Source organism: Triplophysa rosa, linkage group LG6, assembly GCF_024868665.1.
Source record: "Triplophysa rosa linkage group LG6, Trosa_1v2, whole genome shotgun sequence".
Taxonomy (NCBI): domain Eukaryota; kingdom Metazoa; phylum Chordata; class Actinopteri; order Cypriniformes; family Nemacheilidae; genus Triplophysa; species Triplophysa rosa.
In genome coordinates, this window is record NC_079895.1 from 24,733,421 (window position 1) to 24,750,111 (window position 16,691).

The 16,691-nt window shown below is 40.0% G+C and overlaps 1 protein-coding gene across 1 annotated transcript in view; it reads left to right on the forward strand.

The window, feature by feature from the left end:
* LOC130555540 (partitioning defective 3 homolog B-like) overlaps nucleotides 1-16,489 on the forward strand; it is a gene marked incomplete at its 5' end in the record, with an annotated part of 193,496 nt that extends 177,007 nt beyond the window's left edge. The window contains 2 exon segments of the mRNA XM_057335833.1: nucleotides 3,958-4,034; nucleotides 14,870-16,489. Coding sequence (XP_057191816.1) covers nucleotides 3,958-4,034; nucleotides 14,870-15,182 — 390 coding nt within the window.
* Between the last annotated feature and the right edge of the window lie 202 nt (nucleotides 16,490-16,691).

Here is a 16,691-nt window from a genome sequence, read left to right on the forward strand (position 1 = left end):
TGCGTTGTCCGAACAACGACATAACTCGCTGGTTTACCACCATAGTTCGATGCATCGTTGGGGAAATTAACGATGTAGTTACGACTGTTTCCCGAAACCGTAGTAACTCTGTCGTAGATCAATTGTTTGAACCAAGTTGGTGATGCCATACACGTGGTGGAGTAATGACGTCTACTAATAAATACGTTCAGATGGAATTAATGTCAAATTCTTGCTGTACATAACATACATTGCATTTAAGGACTACTTTTGTTATCGGTTGTTTTATTTCACAATATTTAATTCATTTATAAGGGTCCTACTACGTCATTCCACCCAGGGATTCCCCAGGGTCATAGAGCACGCAGGTCACTTTTCAAACAACAGCACTTCTATTTTCTTGACAAACTAAAAGATGTCAAATTAAATTTGTATATATTTAGAATGATGGCTATAGAATGCACTGCATGTTGCTTGCTTACTTTGATCAAAAGCTTGATGCATGTAAGTCTACATGTCATAATAATAAGGAACGGTGCTTCTATCCACAGCTCTAGACCTGTAGTTCCTACCACGCAACTTTGCGATGCTTCTTGCGATTGATCGAACGATGGTTTTGGGAAACACTTAAATCGTTGAACTATGCTGGAACGACAGAACTTGCGACTATAGTTGGCTAACGATGCTTTTGGGAAACGCACCCCAGGGCGGTGTAATTTTTATGCAGTGTTTTCCTAGAGGGGCTTCATGAAATGATTACACAGACGGTCTACAGCATCCTGGGGTTAAGTGCCGTACTCAGGGTCTCGCTGTGATGACTCAATTCTTGCAGTAATCAAACCAGCAACCTTCCAGTGACCACACAGCCTTAACTACTGTCACAGCACTTTTGGAAAGATCAAATCATCTTAGCTGTTAAACGAGGAAACCATTGATGTCTTCATCTGGTTTCTGACCACAGGAATATGAACTGAATATGAACTGTCGTTCGTGTCAGCGTTGTGAGGTGTTTGTGAGTTTGTCCATTTTCTCCTCATCGGTTGGTTTTTGGTCAGCATGGATTGGCAGCTTGCGTGTAGAGTTGAAAGCACAGATGGCGAGAGGGCAGCGTGTGGACACAGTTAGCGGCATGGTGTGAATGTGAGGGCAAAGCCAAATAATGAAGCAAATCACTGCAGTCATTACAGCCGGGCCAGATCGAGCCAGATATTCCTCTCTGTTAGGACTTTTGAAATATGTTTCGATACCAAATATAAACTTTGAAGGCCGTGTGGAGTATTTCTGCCAAGTCCAAAAATGATGTCTGGTCCATTTGGAGATAAATTCTCCGTTTTAACCCTCCAGGCACACGATAGTAATCTCAGCTCTGAACTTGACCGTCATCGGCATTCAAAGACGTCCAATTCTATGCTACTTGTTGAGGTCATTGCATCTCATGAAGGTAATGCACATACTGAAAGAGTGAGACGTGTGATGGAAACACTGGACATTTCATAAGCACTTCCTCGCTGAACTAGTCTTTTTTCCAGGTGATATAAGCCTGTCCTTTCATCTCATATATTGAAGCCCTGAAGACATTTCGGAGTCGGAGAGAGGAAAAATGCGGCTAATATGCAGGCAGGAGGGCAGCGTTTATGAGGACAGTGGAGCGAGGGGTGGCGGCACAGCGAGCCGTGTATTTAAAATCAGCTCATTGAAACAGATGACACAATTTCACACATATTGCTCTCGGATAAGCAGCCAGTTTTCCATAATGGCCCCAACCTTCATCTGTCAGACCCCTGCTAAATCTGCTGGAATAATTTCCTTGTGGATTATATGTCAGTATTCATAATTTATTAAGTTGCCTATATGTGTCAGGCTACAATTCTCGCAGTCACGGTTCTCTGTCATTTTTTTTTTGCTTTTTGGAATAAAGAGGGACAATAAGACGGCAAGACGTTAGATGTAAGGAAAATGTAGGAAAGTCTCTTCAAAATGAAGTTGCTGGCTGCCTTATAAAGGCTTGGTGTAGAAAAAACGAATGTGTATTTCGGTCTTGTTTTGCAGTAAAAAAAAATTTAAAACAAGATACATTTGCTTGAAAATGCAATGTGTACCATGAAAAAAGACTTGCTTGAAAGGAATCCATCTTGGAATCTCCTTTCGCAAATAGTTTTTTCCTTGGTTTCAGCACTTAATTTAGTTAATAAATTTGGTTTGATTTAATCTTAAAGAGATTTACAAATTGAAAACTGTCTTAAAGGGATAGTTCGCCCAAAAAAGTGAAAATTCTGTCATCATTTACTCACCCTCAGATTATTCCAAACCTGTATACATTTCGGAAGATATTTGGAAGAATGTCAGTAACCAAACGGTTCTCATCCCCCATTGACTCCCATAGGATTTATTTTCCCTAAAATGGGGGTAAAAATCTTTTTGGTCACTGGCATTCTTCCAAATATCTTCCTTTGTGTTCAAAACAAAGAAATTTATACAGGTTTGCAACAATCTAAGGGGAGGGAAATGATGACAAAATCGTCTTTGGGTGAACTGTCCCTTTAAGTCTCCCCTAAAAAAATACTGTTTAAAGGATGTTAAGATACATTTACTGCAAAATAAGGCAAAGAAATCCTGATTCAAAAATGGATGTGCCGTGTTAACAGCGTAATTGGAAATGGTGTAAACAGATCCAGTTTAAAGCATTAAGGGTCTTTAAAGAAACGAAACAGGAGATGGCCCTAAATCTGCATGCTGAATGAGAAAGGTCTTTTAAGAGATTGCTCATCTTGCTAATGTAATGCACGCAGTTAATCTGGATCTTCCTCAGAGTTGAGTCCGGGCTTAGTCCAGGAGGGTTGGAGGCCGGTTAGACTCCATCCTGTTTTCAGAAACATAATCTGGGATCTGGCGGCTGCCCCTCCCCATGACTCCCAGTCCTAAATCCCCAATAAGCAGCCTTTGTCCAAACCTTGCATTGCCTTTCATGGCTTGATTACAGGTCACAGCAGGTATTTCAGGGGGAAGGTGAAAGTAACCGGCCCGGCACTGATCTGTCATTTAGAATTGAATGACTTGGTTGCATGTTAAATAATGAGCTCTACAGTAATTTGTCATGGCCAGTAGGAGAGTTTGTGAAAGTGGAGTAGGTGTCGCACACCAGGTTCAGAAATTAACATGATTAGGAGAAATTAGGGGGAATAAACGTTCAAATAAATGTTAAAAATGCCACGGTTTATCCCTACATTTTAATATTTCAGTCGATGTTTTCCTGTCTACAGTATGTAGTTATGGGGTAATGGGATAGCTCACTCAAAAATGTAAAACTTTCATTATTTACCCTCATGTCATTTCAAACCTGTATGACTTTCTTTCCTCTGCAGAACACGAAAGAAGATATTATTTTGAAAAATGTTGGTCACCAAACAACCATTGGCCCCCATTGACTTCCATTGTATAACCACAAAACCACGGAGACATTTTCAAAATATCTTCTTTTGTGTTTTGAACAGCATGGGGTGAATAAATAATGACCTCATTTTTTTGACTGATGAGTGTTGAATGTGTGGCCTACAAGCGTCTACTGTGACTGGCAACAGTATAAAGGTGTTTTATCTGATATGTTTGTTGTGTTATGATCTATTTCATTTACATTCATGCATTTGGCAGACGCTTTCATCCAAAGCGACTTACATTGCGTTATCCTATACATTTTTGTTTCTAAGTATGTGCAATCCGCTGGGATCGAGCCCACGACCTTGGCCTTGTTAGCGCCATGCTCTTCTTACCACTGAGCTACAGGAAAGCTGGTTTAAGCACTTTTGTATTTAAGTTGCTTTGATTTATAGGTGATTGCAATTGATGCATCATTTGACTTCATTTATTAACTCTGCCACCCACCCGTGCATTCACTGCAGTCGATGTGTTGCAGTTCAGTGTTCTTTGATGTGTTATGTGACCTCCTCAGCTCATTGTCACTCTCTTCTTGCCCGTCACTAGATGCCGGTGAGACACCCCGACCCCAGACTAGCACCCCGCTACGAGGATGTAGAGCGACAGTACGCCTCCCTGCCCAGGTAAGAGCCTGTGAAACATAATAAAGAAGGTTGGATGAAGGTATAGAGACAGAAAAGACAATACAAGTAACCTCAGTCAATGCAAGGATCAACTGATGACTGGAATTATGGGATTTTCACTATTGCGTTTTTTTAGGTGAAAAATGTGACTTATGAATATTCTCCCAGCAATAGAAAAGATGTATTATAGATTTGTTATATTTTATAAAATATATAAGAAAGATATTATTGATATATTTTAAACATATTTATTATATTTCTATGTACAAATATGTATTATATATTTATTAAATATATTTTATTAAAGATATATTAATAAATATTTATAACGAATACATTATTAATAGGCTATATGTATTATATGCAGTGTACTTGTACAAAGATTTATTATATATTTATTAATTTATCAATTTTTTACTTTGTCTACTCAATTAGATTCGGCTTAACAAATATTTTTACGTTAAACAAAGTTTTGAAAAGTTAATAAAAACAGCATTCCATAAGGGAGAAGATGTAACGTTGCCTGAACGTGTAAACAACTGTTGAGACAACTCAAAAATCTCACTGCATCACGTTTCCTTTAATTTTTCATTTTTCATTCATGTGCTATTCGAGTTTTGATTCAAATGGTATGTACGTCTCTTGTTTTTGTGGAGACTTTGACACGGTCAGGTCGTATGTTTATTTTACCATGCTGGTGTGTTATTGTAATTTAATATGTTTTCAAAAACCCCGCCTCTAGCCTGCACATAAAAACAAAGCAAACTGGTCGTTTTTCTTATAGTATCGGTCAGACAGTCACTTCCTGTCTAAGTGGGCGGTTCTTAGCCATAATTTGGTCCCTGGTGCTGTTCAGTCAACGGTTTGGCTATGTGAGACTAAAGAGCAGGCAGTCATCTGTCTGTCTCTCATGCGGAGCTAAATAATCCTCTTTAAGGCGTATAATTAAATTTGGAGTGTCTGCCTTTTGAGACGCTCCTATCCAGGGAATTCACCTGATCCTCTCCGGGGAGACGGCCATGCGGTCGCGACTCTGTAACCCGATCACGGGGCTCATTTCTAGACCTGCCTAAAGTTACAGCTGCCTCGCTCCAGTCCTCCGTAGCTTCTATCGTTCACAATCTCGCGCTCGCTCTGTGTTTGCCGAGCCCGACCGACCGCTGCGAGCGGCTCAAACAAACAGCGCGCAGCTGCACAGGCGTGAATGTTGGCTAGTAAAATCTGCAGTCTGTTTGCCCTCTCGGGTCTGTGTAAACAGCACTGGCGTTAGTGTGAGGGTCACCGTGTATATGTTTGGCACTTGTAAGCGTGTTGGGCTACAGGCTTGAACCTTTCATCGGACTGATAACAATTCAAAACGCTTGTGCCAGATGCCGTTCCAAACGTGTATGAGTTTCTTTCGTCTGAGAAATGTGTCTGTGGTTTTGTGTCCATACAGTGGAAGTCAATGGGGGCCAACGTTGTTCGGTTACCAGCATTCTTCAAAATATCTTCTTCCATACATGTTTGACTTGAGAGTGGGTGTAAATGATGTCAGAATGTTTTTGGGTGGGTGACTCTCCCTTTAAATGTGTGTCCGGCCCATGGTCGTGATGTTGGCTGGAGGTTGGCTTGGTCAACTGACCCGACAGCTTCTCCGTGTGTGTCTAATTATAACCATTAGTGCATTGATACAACCACTTATTACCCTGTGCACTCAACTCGGGGTCAGCCAATCAGATGGGCCGTTTACCACCTGCCTCCAGATTATTGGATTAAGCGGGCACATCAAAGTTGGGGCTTTCATTGGACAGTTTCGGTGATAATTGGGTGATGAATGCACAGACGGTGGCCCATCTCTGTGAACTGTGGCCGTGAGGAACATTATTGGAACTACGTGCTGTTCTGTGGTGCTCAAATCAATCATACTCACTCATCCTAACCCCATCCTTCACTGTCTTCCTAATACTAACCCGGTCCTTTCTCAAGAAACACCCCCAAGGACTGCCCCCCGTCCCACACGCTGGATTTCTGCTGACGGGTTTTCTCAGACCTCTTCAGACATGTCTCAATGGTAACATTGTTCAACGAGCAGTGTGTAGCGTGAAGGAATAGTTCACCGGAGAAAGGATACTAAACATGTCATTTTAAAGATGTACTGGATGACTTTATCTTCTAGGAAATACAAAAGAAGACATTTTGAAGAATGTGCTTATTGTTTTCATATTTTCCCCCGCATAGATACGATTATAGGGGACTAAAGCTTTCGAGCTTAAAAACAAAACGGGGGTTCATAAGAATATTATATTACAAGTCTTCTGAAGAAATATCAGCGGTTTGTGTAGAGAACAGACAGAAATGAAGTCATTATGTACTAAAAATCTTGATGTCTGCACTAGCTCAGCTTAGTTTGAGAGCCAGAAACAAATCAAGAGTCATGAACAAATCGTTCATTAAAGTTAATTTTTAAAACTATGAATTAACACACAGTACATTCCCAGCTGAAAAATAACAATAGAAACCATCACAGACATTCTAATGGTTTCCATTCAAATACCATTATGCACTATTAGCTTTTTCCCAATAAAACCATTAAAATCAAATTTAGTGTGTTTTGGGGCGTTATTCCCATAGGATTTAATGGTGATCTATTTTATCCCATCTAACAACCCACCAATAGAATCCATCACATACAGAGGTGGGTTGAGTAGCCAAACATTTTACTCAAGTAAAAGTACAAGTAAGTAGAGAAATAATGACTCGAGTAGAAATAAAAGTCATATTAAAAATGACATAAGGAAAAGTAAAAAAGTATGCAATGAAAAGTAGAAAAGAAGCAAATTACCGATAGAGACCCACAGAGCCATTACAGTTTCCATTAAAACCAATACAAACTCCATTAAAACCCATACCATTTCAGCAGAGTACTCAGTTACTTTATTATTTTATTAGTAGTATTAATATTTTAATTCATCAAATGGCTACATTTTCATTACAATGAGCTATATTTGCAACATACCAAGAGACCTTAAGAGTAAACAAACAGAAGAGAGAATCATTTCTGTGAATGCATTCCCATCCCAACATCAATCTGTACAGTTTAAAATATGAACCAATTGGCACCATTATAGTGTCCATTAAAATCAATATGATTCCCATTGTAACCATTAAATGCATTTCATTTTCTGTGTGTTTTGGACAGGGTTCTATTGTTTTTTCTGCAGGGTTGACATAATAATTATGATAATTATAACTATAAATATCCCAAATAAATCAAAACTTTGTTATATGTAAGCATTTTTTAAGTAGTCATCCTTTGCCCAGAATTAGTAAAAAAGTTCTCTCTGCATTTTTACAACCGGTTTCTTAAGGTCTCACCCTGAGATGCTTTTTTAAAACAATCTTTTAATCGTTTTGTAATTAAACAATTGAATATATTTACCCAGAACGATCTTTGTCCACAAAACTCGTTTGTCACCTTTAAGCGTGCACCTTCTGATCAAAAGGTTTGTAAAACCACGAGACACGTTTCAGTCAGATGACCCAGTTAACCCGCATGAAATGTCAGCGCAGTTAACAGCTCACTGCGGATTAAAGTGAATAATGATTGAAATACTCCTCGTCATTTGTTATTCACACAAAGCTGCCGACTACTTTAAGAATACTTTTATGACGCGTGTATGCTGCTTTTGAAGCTTTAAACCAGTGCTTATGAATTTTAATGGCATGGTACCAAACGACCAGTGCATTGTTGAAAATTGTGTTTCGTAGAAGAAAGAAATGTGTATTTGGAACAAGATACAGTACGCACGAATAAATGATGACATTTTTAGGCGAACTATTCCTTTAACATTTAGGGTTCTGCATTGGACGACCTCCTAGCCTGTTTGCGCAGTCTGAATGAGTTGAAAATCTGCTTTCGTTGAACTTTAAGAGAGCTTAAAAAGACTGTCGAAACAGATTGTGTAATTGTCAGTAAACTGTCCTCATATCTTATAGATTAGCCAGCAAGCTGTCAGCTTCTAAGCCGAAGGTGCCAGAAAGCACTCATGATGAGGGAAGAAGGTTACATTTGATCAGAGCTCTGAAATAATGCCATATTTTTTTATTGTTCTGCCTGTTCAATGTTGCCCTGGCAACCAACACCCACCATCTGTGCTAGGCTGGACCTCCTAACCCCGTCCTCCGATTTCTCACTTTCGCTTCTTTGTTTTTCTCTTTTTCTTTCTTTCTCCCCTTCTTTCATGGCATTATTTTTCATTTTGTACTCTCTGCGCTTGCATTCATAAAATCCCGTTCACTGCTTCCAGAATTCCTCTTGGTCCTATGGGGGGCATCGGTAATGTAAATTGACGCTGACGTGTTCAAATCATGGCTCATTTATGAGTTCACCCCTGATGGCTGATTGCCGTTCAGCATCTCCCGCAGGTGAGCTCATATGTGTCCGACAAGCTGCGAACCGCCCGAACCGACCCGCGTCCAATAACAGGGCCAGGCACGCAAGCGTGACTTCTACAGCGCAAACCTCATTTAGCGCCATTCAGCCCCAGCGTCCAGGGCAGGTAGCAGATGGAGAATATTACGCTAATGATTAAATGAAGCAGGCGGAAATTTTTTGATGGTTTCAATCATTACTCATTCAGCGCACAGAATTCACTCGGAGGTTTTGGAATAGCTGGGCATTTGGCAGCGCTTCTCATGGCTGAGCGGGAGGTATTATTCTTAAGAGGTGTCGAACCTTGGCATACTCATCCTGAGAGTCAGACTCCGCAGAAGAGAATCTACAGATCTATTTCAGACCTCACAGCCACAACAAGGGCGAAAGCACTTAACCGACTGACTCCTCTTTGAAGGCTTGTGACTCCCGTCGCATACCTTTCACACAGTTCTCGCACATGCCCACAGACGCCCGTTCATTTCACGCTCTCAGCGCTGAGGCTTGTAAAAGCAGTCGAGTTGCTCATTTGTCTTTTGTTAAAACTGTCAGCGAAGCTTCAGTCGCGGGTGAATTTACATTCGACCACATAAAAAACCATGCTTATGCTAATTGCTAATTTCTCAAAAAAGTTCTCAAAGGGAAAGGTCAGCCGAAAAATTCATACGACTTTCTTTTTTCTGCAGAACCCAAACGAAGATATTTTGAAGAACGTTTGTAACCAAGCAACATCGGCCCCCGTTGACTTCCATTGTAGGGACGCATTACCACAGTGACATTTCTCAAAATATCTTTCAGTCAAAAACAGGCTTAAAAAAATGACCGAATTTCTATTTTGAGACGCGTCATCCCTTTAACACATGCATTTGATTTAAGAGTTTGCTTTGAGTCTCCGCTTCCAATAAAAGTCTGGAATTCTAACTAAATAATCCTGCCCTCTCAGTGGGATCCTAACCGGTGTTATATGACTGTCAGAGGTCAGCAGGGCACGTGTTTGTGTATGTGTGAGGGTAAGGTGCGCGGTTCCCGGGGGCAGCTGAATAAACAGCCCTGCCCTCAGATGCTCCGCGGTGTCACTTTTGCAGCCAGGTGCACTATGGGAGACCTAATGTCAAAAACACGGCACGATGTTCATGTCTGGACAGCCAGGAACATTGGCGTTTTCCAGGATCCTTCGGATGTTTGGTTGGAACGTGTCTCAAAAAAGATTGTCAGACAAACTCCTCGGGCGAAGAGCTTCACGTGCGGCACAACGTGACGGTCCACGAGGAAAACACAGACAACTGACGTTCACCAATCACATTTTGGAGTTGATGTTCCAGGATGAAGGTTTGAGGAGCATCTGGCTTTTCAGATGAACACCTTCTGTTTTGACGGATGGCTGTTTATCATTCATTGTTTCTCAGCGTATACTGTATTGCTCTTTTGTTTTTGTTTTTTCGTGGTTAAGGAGTCACTGAGTTGATAATGAAATCTCATTTGAGGAGGGAAACTTTGTTAGCGCAGAGTTTCATAAGTATTTAACTTGGTTAGGAAGCTGAAACGAAGACAGAAGTCTCATACTTTGTGGTGGAACTTCATGATGTGAGGAGCCTGAGAGACTAAAAGACGTCTCTGTGTATAATGCAGCTTTATGCCTGTCATTGCCATTCAAAAGTAATGGTAAAACAGTTGAGGACGTGTGATGGAGACCTGGAGGCAGATTTTTAATATATCACGCCTTGTGCATCCGGCAAAGAAGGATAGATTCATTTTGACCAATTTAACGTTGCTGTTGCAGTCATGTGGAATATTAAATGTGGAATATTAAAAGGATCGTGCCATAAACATTTTGTCAAAAATTACTCGTTTTAAATTAAGAGGTAATAACTGTACCGGAATGATTTTGTTATTATACGATCATTTTCAGTTTATCGTATTGATACGTTTATGTCAATATTTACTACACAATGACTGTAAATAATGCAGATATTATAAATGTCAATAATGTAAGATATTATAACGCAATAAAAATGTGTTGTTTAAAAAAATGTAATAAATTAAATAAATAGGGCTGTCAAATTATTCATCCTGATTAATCGCATCCAGAATAAACGTTTGTGTTTACATAATATATGTCTGTGTGCTGTGCATGTTATTTTTTATTTATAAACACAATTACATACACGTATACATATTTAGGAAATATTTACATGTATTTATTTATATTTACCAATATATTACACTCTATATAAATGTTTATGAATTTTATATGTTTCTTAAATATGTGCATGTATGTGTTTATAAATACAAGATTAATATGCACAGCACACAAACATATATTATGTAAACACAAACTTTAATTCTGTATGTGAATAATCGCGATTAATTGTTTGACAGTCCTATAAATACATAACTAAACTAATATATACTAATAAAAATATACCAATAATTAAATGGTTTTGTATAACTGTTTGTGGTGTTACAACGGTTTCTGTTTTTAAATGATTTGGAGTATTTTCATCACCTTCAGTGTTTTCAGACTTGAGGTTTTATTTTTTTCTATGATAAAGTCCCATTGAACAACAGTCACCGCTGGAACATTGAATACAGATAGCTGACAGCTACAGGTCCCAAATGTGTGCAGAGGCACAGACCCATAAATCAACAACATTTTTCTTTTTAAATATCCGGGGAATTTTTGTCACTTATACTGGTATTTTTGCCCCGAGCATTGGTCAGTTCTGACCCTTCAATCATATATGCCATAATCATTCACAATAGCTCTATAAATCTTTATAATTGTTTAAGTATGTGGTAGTTTAACAATAGAGTGCCTGTGTGAGCTTGTAATGGCTTTTTCTACTCTATGGGTCTTAAAGGAGTTAAGAAAAATGAAAATTCTTTCATAATTTACTCGCCTTCTTGAAATTCCAGATGTATATAGCTTTCTTTTTTTAGTTGAACGCAAACAAATAATTTTATATTAAAATACCAGGGGGCCGGTTGCACCAGCTGGATGTAAAAAAGTTGGGTGTTATTCGCAATAACGAAATAGGATAACAGAAGACGTCTGTCAGAAGATATTCAGTCAATGTGATCGGCAGGGCGGAATGGGTTTAAATGTGTTAAATAGGACCGAGAGTAGGCTATGGAAACCGAAACCATTACAGATCAATTCTAAACATCACTTCCAAACTTTTCTTTAGAGTGTACAGTATGAAATTAGATCTTTTCTGTAAAGAGATATTTTAGTTAGTTTTTTTTAATTAGAGTATAGAGTTATAACTCATCCAGTAGAAAAAAAACTTTACATTGTACATTATGTACTCCATTACTTATATCTCCATTATTTCATCCCATTCTATTATATTTTACCCTCAATAACGTCCCTTAAACTGATATCTATCTTTGTGAAATGCAGATGGTCTGTATAGACGCAACATTACCTCGATTGTATTATTGAGAAACTACTGTATTCATTTTTTTTCTCCACGGAAAAACGTCAAGAGTTTTCACTTATGCCTACCTCTGACTAGACGTAAGATTTAGTCTCAGACGTACGCAGGACTTAAGGCGCATTTTACGTCCAGACTTGTCTTACGGCCGGGTGTACGTCCAGCTGGTGCGACTGGCCCCAGCATGTCATCTTCTTGTGGGACTATAAACGGTGAAGGTGCAAAAAGCACACACAGTCGTCAGTAAAGTACTCCAAACAACTGCAGTGTCTTCTGTAGCAAAACTATAGGTTTGTGAGAGTAATATTTTAAGCTTATTTTGTGATATTGAAACCAAAACCAGCATGTCCGGGTGCTCATTTTAAATGTGGCAACACATGGGTAGTTTTGGATTTTATTGGGTCTTGCGTGTCTCCTGAACGAAATATCACATGCAACTAGTCACGAGACACTTCAGAAGAAACCCACTGAAGTCAATTGGATTACTTTAATGATTTGTATGTACTATAGGTATGTCTGTTTGGGAGGGATCTTTGATATTTTGAGTCTTATGTAAGATAACATGCAACACTACAAAGAAAGTTCTTACTAAGCATTTTTGTCTTGTCTTGGTTTCTAGTACAAGTATATTAAAATTCTTAAATCAAGATACATTTACTTGACAAGGAGCACGACCTAAGATATGTTTGTTTAAAATGAGCAAAACAAACAAAAATCTGCCAATAGGGTAAGAAAAACAAACTTGAATTTAGTTTGACCTTTTTCTTAAATAACTAATTCAAGTTTATTTTTATTACCCCATTGGCAGATTTTTGTTTGTTTTGCTTGTTTTAAACATATCATTATTATATCATTGGCAGATTTTTTTTATTTTAGCTTGTTTTAAACATAAACCTGATTAAAATATTTTTGTTTATAAAACAATATTAAATATCTTAGGTCACTTTTGTTGTCAAGTAAATCTATCTTGATTTAATTTTTAGATATTTGTACGAGAAAACAAGACAAAAATGCTGAATAAGAAAATCTTTTTTTTGCTGTGTAAGCATTTTAAAAAAATAGTTTGAGTCTAACTAAAAAAAGGAAATCGTATACTGGACATTGGCATCGGGGTGGGTAAATTATACACAAATTTTCATTTTTTTGGTGAACTATTCCTTTAATCATGTTAAACGGCATATTGAATTCAACACGGTTGCAAGGCATTTCGATGTTTCATCATCTCAGCGATCCGCACGAGGTACACAAAACTACAACACATTTAACAGACTGTACTTCCACGGCTAACAGCCTCATTTTCATCCGTGTCATTAAATCCGCTATCTCCTCCGACTAAGGTCCATTGGTGCTCAAAGCAGCTGTTCCCAGCTGTCGAGTCCACAAAACCATTTAAATAACTGCAAATCAGGAATGTCCTCCAATTCCCAACTGAGCCGCAAAACCAGTTGCGTGGAGTCATTTAACCAGGAGGGAAATGCGTCCCGATGGGCCGCATACCACTCCAGCGTATTTAGTTGGAAAAATCACTAAATTCACTTCCGTGAAATACTAAAGAACAAGAATTGACCTGATGTTTCAAAACTCCTCGATCCTTACGCTACATCTTGTTCCAAACAGCATGCAGTCTCACTTGGTTTCCCAGCTTCCTCTTTTATTACAGAAGACATGCGGGGTTGAAAAGTGAAGAGGGGGCTTGCTAAAATACAGTAATGGTTTCCAGTCCAGTTCCTTCCTCCAGCTGTTGGTGTATTTACAACGGAACGTTTTTTACCTCACCAGACCTCTTGTGTTTTATCGTCCCATTGAGGGTTCAGCATCAAGAACCGGGCCAAACCAAAAGAGAGGTGTAAATGCTTTGGGCTTTTTATTAGCCTGTGAGAGGACGATACGTTTGAGAGTTGGAAAGATTAATGGGTTTGATGGGTTTGAGGGCCGGCTGGCAGAACCAGGTGCATGCTGATAATCTCCAGTGGTGATGATGATTTTGGCCTTCAAAGACGCACACATCGTATCCAAGCCTGTGACATCACAGGGGCCTCGACCAATGATGTTGTGGGTGACGGAAGAAGAAGGGGTTATCAGGGAGTGTGTGCGTCCAGACGCCAACCGTCTGGCTGGTTGGGTGGTCACGGCTTTGGCGAGATTAAGAGGATGCTGATGATTTTTGGAATGCTTGTCTTCCTGCCCTCCAGGTCTTCAGGAAACCCTCCCTTTTGTGTTCGAGACAAGCAAGAGAGAGCCCTTACAGCCGAGGGCTTTGAGAATGATGTTTTCCACACCCGGCGGGTAACACGATACGTACGTCAGCTAATTGATACTGTAGACTGGAAGCTTGTTCGCGGACATGTCCTACACGTAAATAATTTTATTGGGATGGTCCGGAAAGTCGAACAGAACGAGCTCCTGAGGACATGTGGCATGCCGGGCCTGTTACCGATACTGGGCTGAGGTATGATGGTAATGGGAGGTGGGACGGCTGATTCAGCGAAAGGCCACGATCGCTCTGCCCTCTGTCTGGTTTTGTCTTCTCGCTCAGTTGAGGTGTAATATAACTGCCAGCTAAAGCCCCTGGAACTGTGCATTCGGGGCACAGCAGCGCATGAGCCGGAAAAATGCGGACTGTGCTATGAAAGGCGATCCGTGCTGGAATAGCGTGCAGCATCTCGCCTTACAGCGGAGAGTATAGCTTAATCGGCCAGCGTGAGGAAACCAGAGATGGCCAACTGTCTGCCTCCTTATTAACGTCTCCAGGGACCCTGACCGCATGTCATTGCCTGTCCCAGTCTTTGTACGTGCTCGAGACAGGAAGTGTTGAAATGTTTGTGTCGCAGGTTCATGCGTGTCATGTTCGCCAAACACCAAACACAGGATCCTGATAATGTGATCAGTTTAGTTTTTCATTACAGTTTGTCAAGTTTCATTTCACCATGCACCTTGTCTTTCCAGATCTTAACTGAGCTTCCTTCATATTTCCTGTCTTGCAGGAGACCACCAGAAGCTAACGAGTATCCACAGCAACCGTGGGCCCCCGCACACTACCCACAGCCAGGCTACCACCCCAGCTACCCTCGCCCGGTAGACCCCCGGGTTGACTCGGGGTTCTATCACCCTCCTCCACAGCAGAGGGGTCCGCTTCGGCAGGACGTACCCCCTTCTCCCACCGTTCCTCCCAGAGCTCCTCGGTACGACACCATGAACCGCGGAGGCTACCGCAACACCAGTCCGGAGCGCTACGCGTACGGAGAGGCGCGGCACTCGGACCCGAGACAGAAAAACCCAATGACGGCAGCCGTTTAAACGTTTCGTTTCTATTCGTGTATACGGTGTTTATAAAGCGAGCACCACGGTGCCAATCATGTGAAATCAAACCGGTATTTACATGTATTTTGCTGGATCGGATTCTCTGTTTGCTGGACAAAGCTACGTCTTACAGAGAGTCATTAATACGTTCTCCAGCTCCACTTTCACTATCAATTTAATGTGTGCGTCTGTGTGTCACATCTTAAGAATGAATGCTGTCCTACTCTCTGAGGTTTGGACAATCGCAGTATGGCGGTACAGTAGTTATGTTCAATAGTTATGTTAGAACCTGATCTGTGATGTCACTCTTTGACTCCAGATGGCCACCAATCACTTTGTGACTCTGCAAACGGCAGACTTGAATGTTAAATGTCACTTTATAAGTAAATAATCCTAACGCTTCCGTAATAATACTTCAAGACGTGTTTTGTTAAAACGGCACAATGCAACATTGTGCTCGTAACCGTCCTGTGTGTGACGTTATGTAAACAGAAAGATGAAGAGAACGAGCTTGTTTGTCAGGAAGAGGAAAGGAGGGTCCGAAGAACCTCTGACACAGAGGAAGGATGAGAGAGGGGAAGATATTTACCCCCATCAACCGTGCCCACCTGAAGCCACACCCAGTTGAGCACAATTAAACATCCAGGATGGGCTGTCAGACATTTTAACCTTAAAAAATAAATCGTTTTAGGGAATCGCACTGTAGGTTTGCGGGAAGGGGTTGCCACTACAGTTTTGTACTCCAGTTTTAGTTATTAAGATATCGATGTACTTTTTTGATAGTATTTCACTCCTGTTTAAAGGGATCGTTTGACCGAAAATAAAAATTGATGCATCGTTTACTCGCCCTCATGTCATTACAAACCTGTATGGGTTTCTTTCTTCTGCAGAACACAAAGAAGATATTTTGAAGAATGTCGGTAACCTAACAATATTGGCCTCCGTTGACTTCCATTATATGGACACAAAACATTATATGAGACATTTCTCAAAATATCTACTTTTGTGTTCCACAGAAGAAAGAGTCGTACAGGTTTTGAATGAGGGTGAATGACCAATGACATAAATGGTTTTTTTAAGGGTGGACTGTCTCTTTAATATTTTTACATTGTTCGGTACAAAAGACTCTCTCTGCCTTCAGAGTTTAGGTAACAGGAGAAGTATTATTGACACTAGTTATGCAATTATCATGTCAAACACGTATATGTAACATTTACAAAAGAAAATGATTTATGTAGTATGACTGCATACATTAACACTATGTATAAACTTTATATAACACATTTTCAATAAATATGCATTTGAAACGATGAGCTTCTGTTTGTCTTTTTGATGTCTGCATGGACAATGAATAAACTGTGCAAATGTCCTTCAGTACACTGTTAACATTTCCCATTTATATTCATATCACCGCCCCCGATACAACTGTACCTGCATGTGTGATAATAGATTCCTGCACATTAACACACTAGTAATTATCAATTAGGATGAAGAGGTGATATGCAT